The 24,318-nt window shown below is 39.6% G+C and overlaps 1 protein-coding gene across 2 annotated transcripts in view; it reads right to left on the bottom strand.

Annotated features, from left to right (window-relative positions):
* Nucleotides 1–24,318, bottom strand: part of LOC131359258 (palmitoyltransferase ZDHHC14-like) — a 71,388-nt gene that overhangs the window by 6,172 nt on the left and 40,898 nt on the right. For both annotated transcript variants that reach the window (XM_058398966.1, XM_058398967.1), the window contains exons 6-9: nt 19,016–19,064; nt 17,543–17,645; nt 15,234–15,343; nt 7,226–7,328 (exon numbers count right to left, since the gene is read on the bottom strand). In XM_058398966.1, the coding sequence (XP_058254949.1) occupies nt 7,226–7,328; nt 15,234–15,343; nt 17,543–17,645; nt 19,016–19,064 (365 nt within the window). The remainder of the gene's footprint in view (nt 1–7,225; nt 7,329–15,233; nt 15,344–17,542; nt 17,646–19,015; nt 19,065–24,318) is intronic.

The following is a 24,318-nucleotide window of genomic DNA, read 5'->3' as shown; positions in this document are numbered from 1 at the left end:
CGGCGATTGAGAAAGTACGAGTGTGTAAATTATAAAAAAAAAAAAGAGACAAATAATGCCGGTTTTATGACACTACTACTTTATCATCATCATTAACTGCAAACTCTTCCTCCATCTCGGTTATTTTGTGAATACGGACATCAGCATGTTATATGTCTTTAAATGCGATTATTAAAGCTCGCAATCTTGCAATGACTTCACTATTAACAATACTAATAACCTTCTCGATCAGTGGTGGTGTTCTTACGGTTGCTCCCTGTTCGGAGGTGCCACAGCAGATCATTTTGGTTCGCATGTTTTGGTGTGGCGCAGGTTTTACCCCGGATGCCCTTCCTGACACAACCTTCCCATTTAATCCGGGCTTGGGATCGGCACTGAGAGTTAACCCTTCAGTGGCTGGGTTAGCTCCCAGCCCGGGACTCGAAACTGGGCCACGACAATGAGAGTGTGGGATCCTGCCCCTGGATCACCATGAGGCCAATAACCTTCTCTATCGGTATGATCCATTTTTGAAAATTATTTTTATCAGTTTAAGTCCTCATGACATGAATTTGATTGCTGAATGACAAATGGCAAATTATTCCATATTCCATAAGATGATGTATGACTAGTGCATTAAAGCCGTATCTGTTACCTGATTAAGTAAATCTGGCATGTGTATAGCTTCAGTGTTCCCAGAAATTCTTGGGAAAAGTACATTTATAGACACGCTCGTGGCATTGTTTCCCTTTATACAGCACTTCCTGCGGCCGCAAAATGCAGCTTTTGTGATCAAACGAAGCCATGTTGGTTCTGTGAAAGCAAGTGACTTCAAAAGGCCTTTATCATTCCCAAGAAAGCTGGACCTTCTGGCTGAAGGAGAACAAAGAGCTACACAAACTCGGTGCTGCAGCGGCTTTAAGACCTAAAACCGAGTCAGGGTCACAAAGCTCTCTCTCTCTCACCACTATCTTTTTTATGTCACTGACAAAGATGCTCTTTTATCTGTCCGATGATGAACTTGTGTATTTGTAGAACACCTAAACAGACTGACTGATCAGCAGACTGAGCTGCAAGTTATAAAAATGTAGCAAAACAAAGCACTACAGTATAACAGCACCTCGAGATGAACAAGCAGTTGGGGAAGGAGGAAAGGAAGATATTTTCTTTCTTTTCAGTTGTACACTCTCAGTATAGATTGAATGTATACGAAATGATTCATTTTACTCGAAAACATACTGTGAATTTTTTAAAAGACCCACGAAATGACTCTTTACACCATGGCATTGATCTCTCTCCCACAAAAAAAAGCACTTAATTCATCTTATACCACAGCAGCTTGTCAATGTTTTACTTAAAACATCTTACTTCTCTATGAGTTACTACATTATAGCAGCTTTAAAAATGCCATTTCTGCACCAGGCTCAATTCCCCTCCTCTGTCTCTTTAAAGGTGCAATAGTCAATAATTTTCATTTCATACCAATACTAATAATGTGGAAAATTCTATGGCAAAAATAATAATAATAAAAACATAATAGTTTGAGCCAAGTGTATTATACAGCTGTGGAAAAAAAACTTCTTCACATCACTTATATCATTAAGAGGAGAAGTTGCATGTTTATAGAGGTGCAACTTGATGTCATGACCATCCTTGCTAACGGTAGCTCCGGGTAGTATGCTAAAACTAGCTGAACCACCATAAGTGTTTGTGTACATGGATGGAAAATGTCAGTGAGAGGAAAAAAAAAAAATCTATTCAACTCCACCCACTTATTTTCTTTAACTACATAGCTAAATATAGAACTATATGCATATTTATTTTTATAATTTTTTTTTAGAGATTCTACCTAATGCACCTTAATGTTCCATAAATGAATTCCCTAAATGCAACTCGTCAATGTTGCTGAGAAAACTGGCAAGCTCGCCGTCTAAAAACTTTTTGGATGGGAGACTTCATCCAAAAAAAAAATATCACCTCAACATGAAAAACACAACGTTAGATATTTTCCTCTGTTCAGCTTCTACTATGGAAACTTATTCAGCAACTAATCAGAATCCAGAATTTAAACCAATGCAAGCAGTTGCTTCTGCATGCTAAATTGACCCGGGTTTTTACAAAGCAAGCCGCTGAGACGATCCATCTACTATCTTTCCATTACTGTGCCTCACTTTCTCACTTTTCCAGCTCTTTCTGGCTTCGCTGTCCTTTCATTAAGAGTAATGCGAGCCTGATTAGATAGAAATGGGAACACTATATTGGACATTTGTCCCACTTTTCCCTTCTTAAGTTCTAGCCTGGCACAGCGCTGTGATTTGAGTCATTTTTTTTCCGTTTTGTGGTGATGTGTTGTTTTTGGGAAATGATCAGTAAAGATGAGAAACCTGTAACGGAGTGCGCCCTTGATCATTGGCTATATTAACTTCCTTCATGTGCTCTATTATTTTGGCAACCAAATTATTCATCTGATTTATTTATTTTTAGCTAATTTTCCCTTTCAAAAGAGACTGATGTACATTTATAGCTCTGTGGTAATGGGCTATTCCATAGCCAGCACAAATAGAAACATCGATCCAATTACAAAACCAGCAACATAATAATAGTCCATCTTGATCAGGACATCAGGGGCGAGTATAAATAAAGGTAGGGCCCAGAGGAAATGTGATATTTAGGAATTAAATAAATAAATAAAATAAAAACGTACCGTTCAGACAGTGGAGTAAAATACAGCTCGTATTTCACAAATCTCTTCCCTGGTACTAAGCGGCATGGTGCTGTTCTGTGGTATGGAATGAGAGCTGCTGCTTTATCTAATCACACAGCATGACGAGAGGAAACTGAGAGGAAGTCCTCTCTGAGGTTAGAAAAGTGCAGGGGATAGACAATAAATGCATAGAGGAGGAAGAAAATATGAAGCTGTTGTGAAAATGCTAAATATATATATATATATATATATATATATATATATATATATATATATATATATATATATATATATATATATATATATATATATACACACACACATACACAGTATAGAAATTTAGAAATATAGAAATTTTATAAAACTATACAAATACATATACATATACATATTTTTATCATCAAAATATAAAACAAAGTATTATAATTATTATTATTATTAGTATCATTATTATTCATGATAATAATAATACTCACTATACATCAGATCACTAGCAATATAAGCACTAGGGTTGGAAAATATGACAATTTTTTTCCCCCTTTTTCAGCTTTTATTTAACTTTTTTTGTACTGATTTTTAAAAAATAAATAAATAAATAAATAAATAAAACAATAAGATATTATAATAAATATATTTTTGTGGGTTAAATAAGTGTTGTTTTTTTTATTTTTGTCTAAAATAATATTTAATAAATTTCCACATTCCTCAGGGTTTCATTCAATCAAACAAGGAGAAAAAAGAAAAGAAAGAAATGGATAACAACTCCCTTCAGCACTACTGAATAATTTACAATGTTAAATTACTTTTAGTACACTTCTAACTCTGTGCACTGCTGTAAGAGGCGAATTTCCCTCTGGGATGAATAAAGTGGGGTCTATTGATCCATCCATCTAATGTCTTGTTAGTTTTTATCACACAAATGTCCTTCAAGAATGGTGATATATTTCTGTCATATCACAAAGCCCTGATCAACACATCACTTTTTTAACTGCTGTTTTTTTCATCCTGGTGCTAAAAATGCTCCATAAAATTCTATTTAGATGTGTGGAGTGATATTAATAATTTAGAGAGGGAAGAGACGGTACATTTCGTGCATTTCGCTGTCCTGATCACTGGGAACAAGCTGTACTAAGATGGAGCTGAGCTGAGCTAGAAGAAAAACCTGAGGAATAATTACTGAAAACGTTCTGCCTGAATAAACGTAAATGCAGCAGAAGAAATCCTGAAACAATTACTGACTATAAATGCTATATATAAATGGTGAATTTATACACAGGGACTTGCTAGGTAGCTGCTTCACAAAATCTGAGATGAATAATAAACCTGTTTAAGCAGGTGAAAATATATAACGGCTGATATGATTTATTTTTTTTTCATTAGTAAGGAGAAATTTATTTAACATTATCAGTACAGGAAGGTTTATGCTTTTCTTGCTCTGAAAAAAAATCAGAGACGAGGAAAGAGAAAGAAAGAGAAAGACGGATGAAGAAATGAATGTAAAAGTCAGAGAAAGAGAAACTAACCTGTCTCTCAGACGTTCCACATCATTAAAGCTAACTACAAAGCATCACACGGTGAGGTTTTGTACATTGTAGTGTATGTGGAATGACGCACACCAGACCGTGCTGTTTAACACAAAAACAATGAAAAAGAAAGAGAAACTGTCTACAACAGTCATGTTATTCCTTACCTACTGTTTCTCTGTTTTTAAGTTATTATTTCTGTAGTAACAGTTAATTTACAAGGACCTACATGTCTGATAATCCACCCTAATCCCAATGCTGAAAATAACCAGATTAAACACGTTTCATTTTTATTGAAGATGCATATTCGTATGATCACGTGTAAGATACAGTGGAACCTCAGCATACGAGTCGAATTCGTTCTGTAGGCGAGTTCTTAAGGCAAAAATTTGTATTGTGATATGTATTTTCCCATAAGAAATAATGTAAATGCAGATAAGCCGTTCCAGCCTCCCAAAAATATTACTAATATTACTCATTTCCAACACTATAATCAGATTTTTGCATATCAAATATTGTTGCAAAATTTCAATTCCTAAGGCAAAAATTAGTTTAAGTATTGAAATGTTGTATGCCGAGGTTCCACTATACATGGAAGGAGTTTTGGCCTTTCTGTCCGTCCATCTATCTATCAGTCTGTCTATCTGTCCATCCGTCTGTCTATCAGTCCGTCTATCTGTCCATCCGTCCGTCTGTCTATCAGTCTGTCTATCTGTCCATCCATCTGTCTCTGTGTCCATCTGTCCGTCCATTTATCTGTTCGTCCGTCCGTCCATCTATCCGTCCGTCCGTCCATCAATCGGTCCGTCCGTCTGGCCATCCATCAATCCCTCCGTCCGTCCATCTATCCGTCCGTCCGGCCATCTATCCGTCCGTCCGGCCATCCATCCATCAATCCCTCCGTCCGTCCATCTATCCGTCTGTCCATCTATCCGTCCGTCCGTCCATCTATCTATCTATCTGTCCCTCCGTCCATCCATCTATCTGTCTGTCCCTCTGTCCGTCCATCTATCTATCCATCCGTCCATCTATCTATCTGACCGTCCGTCCGTCCATCCATCTGTCCGTCTGTCCATCCATCCATCTATCTGTCCTTCCGTTCATCCATCTATCCATCCATCTGTCTATCGATATATCTGTCCGTCCATCCATCCATCCATCTTTGGACTTTCTTGAGATCATGATATCCTGAATTACAGGTTGAACATCTGTGAAAGTAGTTAGTTGCTGTTAACTGTACCTCTGCTTCACATCAAACCGCAGCGTTGCCTATCATTTTCCTACAACACAGTGTGCAGTCATGCTTTATTCCTGACATAATACTGGGGTTGTGCTAAGAAGCAGCTGTGACCAAAGTGTGACCAGAAAGCAGGTGTGACCATGTTGTGAAATTCAATTTAAATAATTTGTATGATAAGCTATGATCTCTATTAGCATAATCCTTTCCATTTGCTGACATCAACGTGTGGGATTTCGAAGGCGAGGCCAGTGAGCGACTAGATGAAGCGTTTGGCACTGAGTGGTGTTTAGTGTGCCTTGGCACTGCCTTTGTTCAGCTGAGGGTTTACTGTGGCTCAGCCCACAGCCGGCCATCAGATTCATGGAAATGCTGCATTTTCACACATGAAGGACATCACGGCAGGGCACACAATGGGCTCGTTACTGACTGCTCACCGTACCATTCGGACACAGAGATAAATTTCTGGATACTAGGGTTTAAAAACAATGTTTTCAGACACAGCAGTTCCAGCTGTTCAGGGGCGGAAATATTTTAAAGCTCACAATTAGATTCAGCTTTGATGCAGTTGGTTTGCAAAACAATTGCTTGTGCAATACAGCTTGTGATTTATATAGTCCAAGCTATTCTTTTGATTTCTTATAGGAGCACTTACTGCTTTTTAGTAATATAATAAACGCGAGGCTTAAGTCTTGATTTTTCATCACGAACGTTGCTACTATTCAGAATTTCAATTAAAATGATATTTATATGCGAGTTTATAATGACATCTTCCGAGAAAGAATCGTGCTACAATCATGAGATGTAAAAAGAGCCATCTCTAGAGAGGGGGGGGGGGGGGAGAGAGAGAGAACCAGACTGTGCATTCTATAACTCATAATTTAACATTCAGTGTTGAATTCTTTAAATATAGTTTATTGTTATTCTTAGAATTTTAGTAAAACTGAGAATATGTTTAAAATTTGTTATTCCAATGAAAATAACACAATTACTTTATCAGTTTGTTAAAGAAACTTCCTTCCTTTCATCCCTACCTCCCTTCCTTCCCTTCTCTCCCTTCCTTCCCTTCTCTCCCTCCCTTCCCTTAATTCTTCCTTCCTTCCCTTAATTCTTCCTTTCTTCCTTCCCTTAATTCTTTTTCATTCTCTTAATTCTTCCTTCCTCCCTTCCCTTAATTCTTCCTTCTCTTAATTCTTCATTCCTTCCTTCTCTTAATTCTTCCTTCCTTCCTTCCCATAATTCTTCCTTCCTTCCTTCCCATAATTCTTCCTTCCTTCCCTTAATTCTTCCGTCCTTCCTTCCCTTAATTCTTCCTGCCCTTAATTCTTCCTTCGTTCATTCCTTCCCTTAATTCTTCCGTCTTTCCTTCCCTTAATTCTTTGGTCCTTTCTTCCCTTAATTCTTCCGTCCTTCCCTCCCTTAATCCATCCTCCCTTCCTTCCCTTAATCCATCCTTCCTTCCTTCTCTTTTTTCTTTCCTTTTATCATTTCTTTCTTTCCTTCTTCCTTCCTCCCTTCCTCTCTTTCCTTCTTCCCTCTCTTTCTCTTCCTTTCTCTATTTCTCTCTTTCCTTCCTACTTTCTTTCTTTCCTTTCTTTCTTTTTTCTTTCCATCCTTCTATCCTTGTTTCCTTCCATTTTCTGTTCTTTCTTTCTTAAACAGAACGTCTTTTTACTTTCACTAAATTACCCCACAGCACTGCAGAAGGGAGTGTCAGTGCAGCTCTTTTGTATATCATGTGGTGGTGAGTTCCATGTCGCGGCACATTGAGTTCACACTCACCATGCGGGTGTGGGACTGAGTGGCACCGTACATTGTGATACCATTCGTGGGCGGTGCAGGCTGCAGCGTCTCGGGCAGGACCAAGCCTCTTCTGTCGATGAGACTGTGAGGACAAACACAAAAGCCTACTGAGATGCAGTCACATAAAATTGAGATGCTGAATTAGCAGCATAAAACCCATCATCATCATCATCATCATCATCATCATCAGGTTATAACTAAACATGTCAAAGACAAATGACACACACAAGGCAGCATTTAAAGTCAGTAAATGGTACACAGTATGAGAGAAGAGTGGACAAAAGAATGACGCACTTCATGGTACTGTAGAGTTACTGTTACCACATAGGACCTATTCAAAAATCTGGCACTGATCCACTACAATAAATCTGCTAAGAGACCAGGGATGATTAAAAACCAGGCTTGTAGTAGCATCCAAACAATCAGTGAGTCTATGGTGAGGTTTCAGACTGGCACAGAGGGCTCAGAGCAGAGAAAGTTAATGACCAACTGAAATCCTGTTTATCCACCGAGTCCACTTTAAACGAATGCCTGGCCAAAGCAGAGGTCACTTGACAATACATCATTTATAATTGGCATCACACTGAGACAGAAGGGTTCAGTGTATATTCAGCGGATTAGTGTACAGTGCATATTTATTGCAGTGCCACTTAACAACAACTTGAACCATTTATTTCAGGGTGTCCAAACATTGTCCTGATACATTCATGCAGTTATACAACCAGCCAATCGTGTGACAGAACATATAAACACAAGCAGATACAGGTCTTGCTTCAGTTCATGTTCACATCAAACATCAGAAGTGGGGGAAAATGTGATCTCTGTAACTTTGACCTTGTTATGGTGGTTGGTGCCAGACGAGCTGTTTTTCAGAAACTGATGATCTTCAACCAGAATGGTGTAAACAACCATAAACCATCCAAGTAAGCAGTGGGTCTGTGACAAGGCTGTTTTAAGCTGATAGGTGGACAACGATATCTCGAATAACCACAATTTACAACCACGGTGAGAAGAAAAGCATCTCACAACACAACGATCCATGAGACAGCACACTGTCCAGCAAGAATAGGAATCTGAGGCTACAGTGGGCTCTCACATAAACGAAACATCTCCTGGTTTCCTTTCTTTTTTTTTGAAATCTTCAGATGTCCAGTGGATGTTTGATGTGAACAGTGACCTGTGTCTACAAGATTAAGCATTTCACAGCTGTAACATGATTGGCTGATTAGATAACTGCATGAATGGGGATGTGATAGCTTAGTGGTTAAGGTGATCAGAAAGGTTGTGAGATTGAATCCCAGGTCCACCAAGCTGCCACTACTGAGCCCTTGAGCAAGGCCCTTAACCCTCAATTGCTCAGTTGTATAAAATGAGATAAACTGTAAGTTGCTCTGGATAAGAGCATCTGCCAAATGCCAGAAATGTAAATAAATGTGTAGGGTTACAGGTGTTCCTAATAAAGTGGACGGTAAATGCATCCACAGCATGTGTTCTGCTCTGTTACTGGCCACGTCGAGATTTGCTTGTAGAGAGTTTGTTTGTAAAAACTGAAAGAATCTTCATGCATTTTTGCTACGTACGTAAATATTTGATTTCTCCTAGGTTGCTCATATTTTTATTATGAGACGAAGCACGAAAACGTGCCAATAATTCAGCAGCTATCTATACAATATACATCAGTGGGGGTGTGAGACTGATAAGACTGAAATCAGGGATGCTGATGGAGAACTTTATTCCATGCAATTTTATAATCGGACCATAAAAACTCCTGATTCCAGGCAGACGGGTTTACAGAACCTGACATCCACTGTGTTTCAGTTTTCAGTACAGAGCCACAGCATGTGCCAGGATCATGCTGTATATGTTTTATAAATCATACCAAGCAGGTTTTATTTTGAGAATGAATCTCTCTTCCTCTGTCTCTCTCCCTCCCTCTCTCTCTCAGATATTCGCACACACAAAAAAACCCAACTTTTTTTAATGTCTACCAACTGGACTATAAGAACCCAGCCGGTCCAGGCTAAATGGTCTTGCTAAATGATCCTTTCTCTGGACTCTTAACATGCGTGAGACAGTTTGGAAGCACAAAGCAAAAGCCATAATGCAGCCAAAAGAAATGCTGTGCTGAAGTGGAGATAAGATGTGATAAGGATTATCTGTATATAGAATGATGTAAAGCTGACTTCATGAGGCACGTAGAGGCTTCAGGCACGTAGAGGCTTCAGGCACAGAGCAGACATGAAGGGAAACAAGAGATCATACACCACCCAGGTCTTCATCAGAATATTTGGACTTGCAGCTCATTTTTTATTCATATAGCGCTATATAGCTTGCGAAGGTTGCAAGATCTTGAGAGAGCTTTTTGCTTTTAGCCATCATGAGATGTTTCTTGTGTGACACCTTGGTAATGAGACCTCTTTTTATAGGCCAGCAATTGGGACCAATGGGGCCAGCTGATATTAATTGGCACTGACAACAGGCAGGATTGCTTTTGGCTTTCCATGCCTTTTTGCACCTCCCTTTCTTCATGTGTTCAATACTTTTTCCCTAAGTCATTACACAATAACTTAATTTATGGACATCTGTGGTTTGATTTCTTTGCATATATGGATTGCATCGGTTGTTACCAACATCTGGTGAAAACTCTCTATCAAACTATCATGTCAATAGCACCTTTAGAAATATATTTACTGAGAAAAATGGTTAGAGTAACATTATGACCACTGACAGGTCAAGTGAATAAGACTGATGATCTCCTCATCATGGAACCTGTTAGTGGGTGGGATATATTAGGCAGCAAATTAACATTTTGTCCTCAAAGTTGATGTGTTAGAAGCAGGAAAAACGGGCAAGCGTAAGGATTTGAGCGAGTTTGACAAGGGCCAAATTGTAATGGTTAGATGACTGGATCAGAGCATCTCAAAAACAGCAGCTCTTCTGGGGTGTTCCCGGTCTTCAGTGGTCAGTATCTATCAGAAGTGGTAAGTCCTGTAAGCCCCACCACACAACTTACAGGAGTTAAAGGATCTGCTGTAAACATCTTGGTGCCAGATACCACAGCACACATTCAGGGATCTAGTGGAGTCCATGCCTCGACGGGTCAGGGTTATTTTGGCAGCAAAAGGGGGACCAACACAATATTAGGCAGGTGGTCATAATGTTATGCCTGATCGGTGTACATACCTTTATAGAAATCCATATGTATCTTTATTGGAATAAGGCAGGCTTCTGCGAGTAACAGAATCAATAGTCTATATTGTGTAACAAATATAAAGGTTAAAGTTGTGTGGAAATGAGCACAGATTCTAGTCTGAGTGTTTTGCTGTTCATCGCAATCAGCATCGGCTCCCAACGTGCTCCTGCAGGTCTTGCAAATCGTAGTCAGATAAGCGGCTCCCTTTGAGATGGCAATCTTCACACCGATGTGGAATTTGCATGTGATATGACTATCAGGTAGTCTGTAATGATAACTGTAATACTGTACCACTTACTAACTGTAATACTGTACAGATCACATGAATATTTCCAGAGCCGCTGTCTTTTTCCCCCCACTTTGTATACTCGCATTAAGCAACAAAAAAAATGGTGTGGTGTTTTAGGAAAAACAATTAAATAACAACAGGGAAGTAAGAAGTTCATTATTTGCCAATATCAGGTTATCCTGAATTGTTTCACTTCTCTTACATCACAGACATTAGACAACGGTTACTAACATATATATACACTATATTGCCAAAAGTATTCGCTCACCTGCCTTGACTCGCATATGAACTTAAGTGACATCCCATTCCTAATCCATAGGGTTCAATATGACGTCGGTCCACCCTTTGCAGCTATAACAGCTTCAACTCTTCTGGGAAGGCTGTCCACAAGGTTTAGGAGTGTGTTTATGGGAATTTTTGACCATTCTTCTAGAAGAGCATTTGTTGGGTCAGGCACTGATGTTGGGTGATAAGGCCTGGTTTGCAGTCTCCGCTCTAATTCATCCCAAAGGTGTTCTATCGTGTTGAGGTCAGGATTCTGTGCAGGCCAGTCAAGTTCATCCACACCAGACTCTGTCATCCATGTCTTTATGGACCTTGCTTTGTGCACTGGTGCACAGTCATGTTGGAAGAGGAAGGGGCCAGCTCCAAACTGTTCCCACAAAGTTGGGAGCATGGAATTGTCCAAAATGTCTTGGTATGCTGAAGCATTCAGAGTTCCTTTCACTGGAACTAAGGGACCAAGCCCAGCTCCTGAAAAACAACCCCACACCATAATCCCCCCTCCACCAAACTTTACACTTGGCACAATGCAGTCAGACAAGTACCGTTCTCCTGGCAACCGCCAAACCCAGACTCGTCCATCAGATTGCCAGATGGAGAAGCGCGATTCGTCACTCCAGAGAACGCGTCTCCACTGCTCTAGAGTCCAGTGGCAGCGTGCTTTACACCACTGCATCCGACGCTTTGCATTGCACTTGGTGATGTATGGCTTGGATGCAGCTGCTCGGCCATGGAAACCCATTCCATGAAGCTCTCTGCGCACTGTTCTTGAGCTAATCTGAAGGCCACATGAAGTTTGGAGGTCTGTAGCGATTGACTCTGCAGAAAGTTGGCGACCTCTTCGCACTATGCGCCTCAGCATCCACTGACCCCGCTCCGTCAGTTTACGTGGCCTACCACTTCGTGGCTACCTTGCTGTCGTTCCCAAACACTTCCACGTTCTTATAATACAGCTGACAGTTGACTGTGGAATATTTAGGAGCAAGGAAATTTCACGACTGGATTTGTTGCACAGGTGGCATCCTATCACAGTTCCACGCTGGAATTCACTGAGCTCCTGAGAGCGACCCATTCTTTCACAAATGTTTGTAAAAACAGTCTGCATGCCTAGGTGCTTGATTTTATACACCTGTGGCCATGGAAGTGATTGGAACACCTGATTCTGATTATTTGGATGGGTGAGCGAATACTTTTGGCAATATAGTGTATGTATATATATATATATATATATATATATATATATATATATATATATATATATATACACACATACATACATAATATTATGAAAGGTCTGTGGAACATGTTCCTGTTTTCACAGCTATAAAAAGTTTTTAAAAAAAAAGTGAAATCAATGTAGATCATGCAGTATTTGCTGAGCTTTAATAACTCAAACAAAACAAAATGCAAATAATTTGTAAACAAATTGTGTTAATGCTTTGGCTAAATAACATTAAGAAATCAGTATTTGGTGGAATAACCCCGATTTGCATGCGTTTTGGCTCCATGATCTCCACCAGTTTTTCACATTGCTGTTGGGGAACTTTATACCACTCTTTTTGCAAAAAAGCAAACAGCTCAGCTTTGCTTAATGGTTTGTGACCATCCATCTTCCTCTTGATGACATTCCAGAGGTTTTCAATAGGTTTCAGATATGGAGATTGGGCAATGATCTCTTTATTTTTTTCTCTAGAGCTGTATAGTCTAGTCCACAAGCCATGATAGTTGAAGTTACAAAACTGAACCATCTCAAAGTTTAGACATGCATGATTTGTTTTTCTGTTTTATGACAGTGTGTCTCTTTGTCCTGAGCAGTTAAGTTGCCCACAGTTCTTTAGAAAAATCCTTCAGACTCTTTGCTTATCCAACATCTTCTACATATTTGATCTCCAACAGCAGCTACAAGATGTTGATATTCGTCTTTTCAAACTGAGGACAACGGATTGCCTGATACACTTACAAACTATTACAAAAAGTGCAAACGTTCACTGATGCCCAAGAAGGCAACATGATACAATAAGATCAACAGTTGTATATGTGGAGAAACCATCTCGAACCATTAAAAGTCACTGATCATCCAGGTAACAGCACACAGTATTAACAATCACAAGCACGTGAGAAACTCACCTGACCTGAACCCTAGAGAAAATCTATGGGCTATTTTGTCAAAGGAAGTTGAAGAGACTCCAGACTCCGCAGTACAGATGAGCTGAAGGCTGCTATCAAAGCAACCTGGGCTTCCATTACACCTCGGCAGTACCACAGACTGATGGCCTCCATGCTACGCCACATTGAACATACTTTACTCAGAAGTTTGACTTTTCTCTATTATAAATCATTTCTTTGATTATCTTATGAAATATTCTAATATTTTGAGATACTGGATTCTTGATTTTCATGAAGTGTGAGCCATAATTAGCTAAATTAAAAGGAAAAAAGGCTTGAAATATGTCAGTTCATGTGTAATAAGTCTAAAATATCTAAGAGTTTCTATGTTTGAATTAAATTGTGAGGGGAAAAAATGAACGTTTTCTTGATATTCTATTTTCTTGAGCTGCACATGTGGAATAACCTTTGTGCTCAGCAAAACAGCTGAGAGAACCGTTCTGTCAGCTGCTGGAAATATACAGGAGTGTGCTCCCTTTGTTGACGGTGCAAAAGGAAGGTGAAAATAACAGACTTGCTTCTTAATTGAGTTGAGCTATCAGATATGAAGCCGTTCTCATCAAAATGAATGATGGAAATGCTTACTAGCATTGCAGAAATCAGGCCCAGACAATATATTAGCTAAGAACACAGCAGCCAAGAAGAACTACATTCAGAAGATCTGCATTTAATCTCTCTGTTAAACAAAATGGAAGCCTTAATGGCACAACAGCTGTTCCTGTGCAAGTGTATAATCACAAGAAACTCTCCAAAATACTTGCACTTATCTAATGAGATCAATACAATGAAGTGGACTATTCACCATTTGCCCACAAAACAATCAGGAATCTTACATTTAATGACATTCACTAAGAAGAAAACAAGCAGTTCTTCCATATGCTGAATTCTGAAACTCTACTGATTGTGTATTCCATAATTTCAGTGGTATTTCAACAACATATATACTATATGGTTAAAGGTTTGATCTGTGGGTCTTCCTCAGACTTTTGCCCCAAAGCCGGAAACACACAATGGTCTTTTTATGCTGTAGGATTCAGATTAGAGCAACTAAGAGGCCCAAACCTGACCCAGCATGACAATGCCTCAAAGAAAGCGAGGTTCATGAAGACATGGTTGGAGTGGAAGAACTCGAGTAGCTTGCAAAGATCTCTAACATCAACCCCCACTGTTCATGTGCGATGAACTGGAATGCTGACCCAGACTTCCTCAACCCCGCATCAACACCTGACTTCACTGATGGCTGAATCAGCACAAATCCCCCAATTGGAAAGCCTTCTCAGAACACTGAGAAAACTATTATAACAGCAAAGTGCTAATAATAATGAGTATTGTGTTAGAATGGGATGTTTGAGAAATACATATGGAAGTGATGGTCAAGTGCCCAAATACTTTACAGTGTACTTTCAGGAGCGGGCAGATGATAATTCATTATCTAAACCAATGGGAAGTAAAATCACCAGTGTGATTTTGGCTAAAACGTGGAAGCCAACTTAATGTAATGTAAAGCTAGCTAGTCCTTTTCCTACTACGTTAATAAAGACTATGAGAAATTATTTTTCTCAATACATGTTTAACAGCATGTGCATACAGGGATGTGGTAGCTTAATAGTTAAGGTGTTGGACTTTTGATCAGAAGGTAAGTTCGAATCCCAGGTCCACCAATCTGCTGGGTTCCTAAACAAGGCCTTTAACCCTCAATTGCTCAGTCGCATAAAAAAAAATGAGATAAAGTGTAAGTTGCCCTGGATAAGGGTGTCTGCCAAAGGTTATACTAACAGGACGCACATCCCTCCAAAGAGACGTAAGAGCAGATGAACTCACCACTGGAAATAATCTTTTAGCCTTACAGGACATTTACCGCATACAATGTCTGAGAAAGGCTCGCAAAAATTCACAAATGCTTGTCTAGGGAACCATTTGTAGTTTTTTTTTTGTTTTGTTTTATTGCAATGTAGTATTACAGAGTAATCTGAAAGACTTGCACTATGAATGAAATAGACTGATTGTAATTACTGACTGTAATTGTGCTAGTTTAAGGTACAGCTTCAGTAACTTACCTGGGTGGAAGAGGACCGCAGAGCGCTGCGCAACAGTTTGTGAAGATATTTCCATAGCTGTAAGGGTTGTAGTTATCTTTCCCTCTTTTTGCTGACCATGAGCCCTTAATCTAGAGAGAAAAGACACAGTTAAAGCTGAGGAAGAAAATGAGAGAGAATGAGGGGGTTTAAAACACTGGTATTATAAAAATGTTTCTTCAGTTTGGCCTCAAATAAATAAATAAATAAAATGTGTTCACAACTATACCCTATTCACCTTAAAGTGCACTATTTTTAGAATTTAATTTCACACAAACACTATACCCACATATTACCCAAAATGCAATGTGGTATTTAGTTTGATTGATTTGCACCCTCACACCTCTCCATACACAAAAAAAAATAAAATAAAATGGGTTACCATAGCAACGTTCTTTCAGATGTCTCCGAATTTTTACGAATAAAAAGAGCAGAGAAATTGTTTTCCGAAGATTCTCCTCCAGTCATGTTTTACTTTCTAGCGACCTTATGCGATAGAACAAGATTTCCATTCTATGTAGAGCTATGATCCAACCTGCCTAAGCAACTCGTTCACTTCAGTCTCAAATACAACAGTGTTATTTGTAGTGCTCTGAATTGTCCAGTGTAGGACATGGCGAGAGACAGAGTCTTCTCTAAAGGTCCATGTGGATTGAACCATTACAAAAATCTATGCTAGACAGCTAAGAGCATAGATTTCAAGGTCATATCATGTCTGCCTATCTTCAGCTGAAGACTGCTGCATAAACATAATCTTGTGGACACAACGGAGTTAATGCGTTTTTTTTTTTTTTTTAGACTCTGGCCTCTTTGACTGTACGTGACTAAGTATCCTAAATACATGGAGTGAAGGGCATTACATGAGCAGACACTACACAATTTCAACTACATAACCCAAAATGCACCATGTCTGAAATTTCTAAAGATCTATACGTCATATGAACTGATTAGTGTTATCTGATGTAAATATATTACGTAAATAAATTACGAAAATGTAGCCTTGTTTTTGGGTGTGTTGTTTTTTACGGATGTGACATTGTGATATAAGTGGTACACTTTTGAGTAACAGATGTTTCATCTTTGGAGATAAAGATGTTACACTTCTGGTTTACAGATGTGGCATCTTTCAGGTTACAGTTCTTTGGGGTGTTGTGAATTCACCAAAGCAGACCAAGGGACTCGGAAGTGGTGTCACCGAGTCCAGTGAACAGGAACATGAGTTACAGTTTTAAAGGGCTTGAGTGGGCAGGCTTTGAAGGTGTGACAATACAAAAGCCTTGAGGTGATACTCCCCCAAGGGGAGGTAGCCCTCACAGGTTCGACTCCCTGGTATGCTAATGGAAGCTTAGACGTGGTACTCTTAAACAAAGCATTGAATGGGAGAAAGGTCCCCAGAGTTTAATCCCCCAACTGTAGGCTAGTTCACAGTTCCTGATCACTGTCTGATTTGATCACCATTTGGTGTTGAGAGCTGGGTTATGTAAATTATTATTCAGAAAGGAATGTATGTTACAGCAGATATCAAAATACATTTTCCTACAGGGGTTACGACTGTGACTGGTTTGGGTTACAGATGTGGCATCTTTGGTGTTATAGCTGTTATACTTTTTGGTTACAGATGTGGCATCCTTGACTTTACAGCTGTTACTGTTTTGGGTTACAGATGTGGCATCTTTGGGGTTACAGCTGTTACTGTCTGGGGTTACAGCTGTTACTGTCTGGGGTTACAGATGTGGCATCTTTGGGGTTACAGCTGTTACACTTCTGGGTTACAGATGTGACATCTTTGGGGTTACAGCTGTTACTGTCTGGGGTTACAGCTGTTACTGTCTGGGGTTACAGCTGTTACTGTCTGGGGTTACAGATGTGGCATCTTTGAGTTTACAGCTGTTAAACTTTCAGATTACAGATGTGACATCGTTGGGATTACTGCTCGTAAACTTTTGGTTTATAGATGTGGCATTTTGGCATTATGGCAGTGTCACACATTTGTGTGATGGCTAAGACGTTTTTGCATGATAGACGTGACCTCTCTGTGTTACATACTGAATGTGACATTTGTGCATTAGAGCTGATGCATTTTTTCATTTTTGTTGGACATCTTTGCGTTACGCATGTGCGTAGCCTGCATCACAGACATGATGCGGAGAAAAACTATTTCACAGAATGCAGAAATCTGTGGCACTGCAAATTATTCTATGAAACCACTCCATACACTGAATACGAGTAAAGCTGAATACAGCCATTCATTTTGTTTCCTTGTGCTTTATTTAGTCAAGAGGTTTACTTACATCTTCATTGGTGGTCTGATTGGATCCAATTAGGTAGGTGTGAAAGCCGGAGAGTCCCACTATTGACCACACGGAGAAAAAACACACAACAACCTCCAGCACAGTAAACAAGGGTCAAGGAAGAAAGAAACTCAGCTCAGACATATGGAAAAAGTGTTGCCTTTGAACCCCAGTGTTTACTAGATGTGCACTATGCCCTAATTATCACCGTCAGATTGCTGCGCATGCGAATGCAACGAGGACAGAGTTGACAAGTCTGCACAACTGATAACTCCCTGGCTAAAACACTGAGCTGTGAACCTGACAGACTCGCATTTCACACTAAACTTAATGTGTGAATGTGGAACTAACAGTGGACTACTTCATCAACAAGTGATGGAAAACTTTCTTGGATCTTACATAAAAAAAAATACACCATTTCTGTCCTAAATCTTATTAAATATTATTTCAAATGTTCAAACACTTAGATTACCTAAATATACATAAGATTACCTAAATTAAAATATATTGTTAATTTACATGTTAATACGTATTTCTATTCTAAATTTGGCGGAGATACTCTTAGAATAAAATTTGTTTTTATGATATATTATATTTTTAGATTATATTTTATTTTTATTATATTTATTTAAAATTAATTTTTTTTTATTGTATGTTTCCCTTTTGCTTGTACAGATAATTCTACTTTTTATTTTTCCCCTATTTTTATTCAAATTTGTAAAATTCCATTTTTAATTACTTTTAATGACAGACAGTCGAAATGCATTTTGCCATGTTGTACTGTGTCCAGTTGTGGCTGGGACAATAAAATGTGAATTTCTAAAGATGCCAACCTTCCCAAAGACACCTCTATCTCAAACTCTATCCATCAATCACTAAAAGGTGGATTTGTTATAGGTTGTCCTTACAGCCTGCTTTCTATCCAACACCGTTACTGACTGATAACATAAGCACCGAGCCTTTATCTGGCCCCTCCGTGTCATTTACAACACAAACACGCTCGGCTGTCACGCTAGATATTTCACATACCCTGTGTTTTTGATTAAAAAAACTTCATTTAAGCTCTCACAAAGCAATGTTTTCATTTCGCTGGTATTTTTAATTCAGCTACTAAACCTCCCTTTTAAACGACTATATGAACGAGAATCATAAAGTCATAAGGTGCCTATTCATAGATAATCCTAAAGTGAAGAAAAGCAGAAGGCTGGGCTGCTTTTCATGCCGATACACGGAACATGATTTTGCAGGTTCAACAGCTCGGTAGGAAGAAAAGGTGGAGAGACGTGTTATAAACCATGCTGTAACTGGAACAGGGCTCTGGTTAATTACAGTGCAACAAGAAGAGGTTTAAACACAACACTAGCATTTACTATGCAGCCAAAGTAGCTGTCAAGACTCGATGACAAATGGATGACAAACCAAAATGGGTCATTAAGCTGGAACAAAAAAAAAAAAAAAAAAAAAAAAGGATATCTGGCAGGACTGTCTTTGAGTGCGCTGAGGAACCCGTTGCTGTGGGATTCTGTCAGAAGAGAAAAGATGAGAACTGGTTTTAAAGCCAAGGCAAAAACAGATTTCCATCTAATCTTAATCTTCTATGGTGAATTTACAATTACTGCAGAGAAAAAAAAATGTAGGCATGTTTACAAAATCCCCACAATCCCAACACACACACACACACATGAAATGTAGTGGAACCTCTTCCCAGAAGAGTGGAGGTCATTATAACAGGAAAATTATAGGCAACTAAATCTGGTATGAGAAGTTCAGCAAGCACATATGAGTTGATTGTCCACTGTCTTTGGGTCATATATATACACTACCAGTCAAAAGTTTGGACACACCTTCTAATTCCATGGTCTTTCCTGATGTTTATTTCTTTCTACATTGTAAAACAATGCTGAAGGCGGCTGAAATACACAATAATCTCGTTTGAACAGTTGATATTGAGATATGTCTGCTACTGATGCTCTGTAAAGCCTTCATAACGCCTCTAATCTGAGGTGCTGTTAATTGGTGATTTCTGAGGCTGGTAACTCTAAATGAACTTCTCCTCTGCAGCAGAGGTAAGTTTTGGTCTTGCTTTACTGGGATGGTCTTCATGTGAGCCAGTTTCATCATGGTGCTTGATGGGTTTTGCAAATACACTTGACAATACTGTTCTTGCAAGAACTATTCCAGAACACCTGACCTTCGTGTCTTAAAATAACAACTGACTGTTTTTTGTTGTCATTACATATGGATTACTTAAGTCCATGTGTGTTATTTCATAGTTTTAAAATCTCCAGTATTGTTCTAGAATGTAGAAAATAAATCCCTATAACATTGAATTAAAAGGTGCGTCCAAACTTTTGACTGGTAGTGTATATACACTATATTGCCAAAAGTATTCGCTCACCTGCCTTGACTCGCATATGAACTTAAGTGACATCCCATTCCTAATCCATAGGGTTCAATATGACGTCGGTCCACCCTTTGCAGCTATAACAGCTTCAACTCTTCTGGGAAGGCTGTCCACAAGGTTTAGGAGTGTGTTTATGGGAATTTTTGACCATTCTTCCAGAAGCGCATTTGTGAGGTCACACACTGATGTTGGACGAGAAGGCCTGGCTCTCAGTCTCCGCTCTAATTCATCCCAAAGGTGTTCTATCGGGTTGAGGTCAGGACTCTGTGCAGGCCAGTCAAGTTCCTCCACACCAGACTCTGTCATCCATGTCTTTATGGACCTTGCTTTGTGCACTGGTGCACAGTCATGTTGGAAGAGGAAGGGGCCAGCTCCAAACTGTTCCCACAAAGTTGGGAGCATGGAATTGTCCAAAATGTCTTGGTATGCTGAAGCATTCAGAGTTCCTTTCACTGGAACTAAGGGGCCAAGCCCAGCTCCTGAAAAACAACCCCACACCATAATCCCCCCTCCACCAAACTTTACACTTGGCACAATGCAGTCAGACAAGTACCGTTCTCCTGGCAACCGCCAAACCCAGACTCGTCCATCAGATTGCCAGATGGAGAAGCGCGATTCGTCACTCCAGAGAACGCGTCTCCACTGCTCTAGAGTCCAGTGGCAGCGTGCTTTACACCACTGCATCCGACGCTTTGCATTGCACTTGGTGATGTATGTCTTGGATGCAGCTGCTCGGCCATGGAAACCCATTCCATGAACCTCTCTGCGCACTGTTCTTGAGCTAATCTGAAGGCCACATGAAGTTTGGAGGTCTGTAGCGATTGACTCTGCAGAAAGTTGGCGACCTCTTCGCACTATGCGCCTCAGCATCCACTGACCCCGCTCCGTCAGTTTACGTGGCCTACCACTTCGTGGCCGAGTTGCTGTCGTTCCCAAACACTTCCACGTTCTTATAATACAGCTGACAGTTGACTGTGGAATATTTAGGAGTGAGGAAATTTCACGACTGGATTTGTTGCACAGGTGGCATCCTATCACAGTTCCACGCTGGAATTCACTGAGCTCCTGAGAGCGACCCATTCTTTCACAAATGTTTGTAAAAACAGTCTGCATGCCTAGGTGCTTGATTTTATACACCTGTGGCCATGGAAGTGATTGGAACACCTGATTCTGATTATTTGGATGGGTGAGCGAATACTTTTGGCAATATAGTGTATATATCCAAATTCGTATAAAACTAATTGAATGAAGACAGAATCGACTTTGAACTTTGACCCGGCCATTACAGTGCTTGACCTAAACTCCATTGATAACCTGTGTGATGAGCTGAAGAGGAGAAAACTACAGTAAAAGACGATAATGTGTTAAAGAATACAGAGGTGTCAATAATAAAAATGGGGCATGTGGTAGCTTAGTGGTTAAGGTGTTGGACTACTGATCGTTAGGTCCACCACTTTTGGGCCCCTGAGCAAGGCCCTTAATCCTAACTTGCTCAGTTGTATAAAATGAGATAAAATGTAAGTCACTCTGGATAAGGGCATCTGCCAAATGCCTGGAAGTATTTTTGATAAGGATTTTTTTTTTATTTCATCAGAATAAACATACCCCGAATTCATTTTTCTCATATTATACAAACTTTAAGCCATTTAACAAAGACAATAATTCTGAAGCTACCACATAGCAGGGATTAATACTCTTACTCCAACGTGAAACTGATTAGAAAAAAAATTTAGATTTCCTTGAGCTTTATCTTAAAAAATCACTACAGTTTTACAGCTTTCGGCTATAGCTAGAATCCTTTAGATTAAAACAAACGGCATTTTATTCACAAGGGGGGCAAGAGTCATGGGATAATGAGGGCAGCAACAGAGAAGTGCTTTAATGGGAGGCTGAGAGTCGGGACCCAGGTGTTCTGCGGTGGCCCAGTGCCAGTGATCAGCATGTGAGACATTACAAAGGAGAACACTGTAATCGACCTCGTAAAAAATAAATAAATAAATAAAGCAAGCAGGTTGTGTGTCAGGAAGCTGTAAAAAACTGTTCTGCAGTGTTGCTACACACACACACACACACACCGAGAGCGAGGTCCAAACCACACCGCTGTAAATCTGACACATTATTTTGAGGTAGCTGCCTGGATGAGCAATGTGGCGTGATAAAACCAGCCATGCTGAGCTAGGGAGCAATTCTCGGTGCAAAATTTCAGTGCATGTGGAAGCAGTCGAAGGCGCTTTATTACTGCCCGTGCCTGCGAAACTCTAATACGTTGGAGTGCAGCTTGACGCAGCGCACGTCATGTCGTAATCAGTGGAAGCTGAACGGAAAGAGAAGAGAAAGAGAACGGATGCCGAGTGAGACAGCGCTCATATCGAATTCCACTACTGCTCTCGTCCTTCATGTTGCTGACTCGAGCGATCTTGGAGTTTACTAGTGATGCTTAGACCGCCTTCCTCATCGAACGCTCACTGAATAATGTATGCGCAAATGCTTGTTGTGTTACTGCACTTAGGTTTCAAAAACAATGTAGTTTTTTTTTTTTACCGTTAACTTTTGTATTTAACGTATAAAGATATGCAAAGCAAGTCGCTGAATATCAAGTGCACTCTTGAACTCTCACACCTGATTGGTCAGAAAGTGTGGTTTCATTTCATACAGGAGTCAATTAAAGCAGATGAATGATGAGGGCAGGAAAATTGTATCACAGGCATTTTGATTTCTTGAAGGCATTTAAAAAAATTAAATAAAATAAATAAAAACAAAGAGGAAGAAAAAAATAATTGAATCTAAAAAAATGTTTTTTTTTTAAGAAAGAAAAAATAAGCAACTGCTTCCTCCAGTCAGTTTGCTGATAAAATAACTCAAGAAGCTGGGAAAAATAAATAAATACACTAAACAAATAAATACATTCCTTGGAGGATTAATAAAGTCTGACTGATACTAAAAAAATATATATGTTTTAATTTAAAAAAAAAAATCATGATATCCACAGGAAATATATCTGATACTCAAAAAATGTTTTAAAATAAATAATAAAATAAATTTAAAAAAAAATCATGATATTCACAGGAAATGCATCCTGTGATACATTTTTCACAATACTGATATTTGTGCCCTAATTTCTATAGTAATGACTTATGCAGCAACTTGACATCAAATTGATTTAAAGCACTAGTAATGGTTGATTTGATGACATTTTCTGTGCATGTTTAGCATTTAGCATTTTTGGGAGACTCCTCAAATATCAGCACCTTGTAACACTCAGAGGTAAAGCTGGAACTTTAGGTTTTCCGCCACATGAAAGTCTTCATGATGGAGTTGGTAAAGAACTGCTTTTCGGATTGTCATTTGTGTGAGAGAGAGAGAGAGAGAGAGAGAGAGAGAGAGAGAGAGAGAGAAAGAGTAAGATAGAGTGTGTGTGTGAGAGAGACAGAAAGAGAGACAGAGAGAGAGAGACAGAGAAAGAGTAAGAGAGTGTGTGTGAGAGACAGAGAGAGAGATAGAGAGAAAGAGAGAGACAGAGAAAGAGAGAGACAGAGAAAGAGAGAGACAGAGAAAGAGAGAGACAGAGCGTGTGTGAGAGAGAGAAAGAGTAAGAGAGTGTGTGTGTGAGAGACAGAGAGAGAGACACAGAGAAAGAGAGAGACAGAGAGAGAGAGTGTGTGTGAGAGAGAGAGAGAGAGAGAGAGAGAGTAAGAGTGTGTGTGTGAGAGACAGAGAGAGAGAGTGTGTGAGAGAGAGAAAGAGTAAGAGAGTGTGTGTGTGAGAGACAGAGAGAGAGTGAGAGAGAGAGTGTGTGTGAGAGAGAGAGAGAGAGAGAGAGAGAGAGAGAGAGAGAGACAGAGAGAGAGAGAGTGTGTGAGAGAGAAAGAGTAAGAGAGTGTGTGTGAGAGACAGAGAGAGAGAGAGAGAGTGAGAGACAGAGAGAGAGAGTGTGTGTGAGAGAGAGAGAAAGAGTAAGAGAGTGTGTGTGTGAGAGACAGAGAGAGAGAGAGAGAGAGAGTGAGAGACAGGGAGAGAGAGTGTGTGAGAGAGAGAGAAAGAGTAAGAGAGTGTGTGTGTGAGAGACAGAGAGAGAGAGTGAGAGACAGGGAGAGAGAGTGTGTGAGAGAGAGAGAGAAAGAGTAAGAGAGTGTGTGTGTGAGAGACAGAGAGAGAGAGAGAGAGAGAGTGAGAGACAGGGAGAGAGTGTGTGAGAGAGAGAGAAAGAGTAAGAGAGTGTGTGTGTGAGAGACAGAGAGAGAGAAAGAGAGAGAGAGTGTGTGTGAGAGACAGAGAGAGAGAGAGAGAGAGTGAGAGACAGGGAGAGAGAGTGTGTGAGAGAGAGAGAGAGAGAAAGAGTAAGAGAGTGTGTGTGTGAGAGACAGAGAGAGAG

Source organism: Hemibagrus wyckioides, linkage group LG09 (assembly GCF_019097595.1).
Source record: "Hemibagrus wyckioides isolate EC202008001 linkage group LG09, SWU_Hwy_1.0, whole genome shotgun sequence".
NCBI classification, from domain to species: Eukaryota; Metazoa; Chordata; class Actinopteri; order Siluriformes; family Bagridae; genus Hemibagrus; species Hemibagrus wyckioides.
The sequence above is the reverse complement of the archived record's forward strand: the minus strand, read 5'-3'. Positions and strand labels throughout refer to the sequence as shown.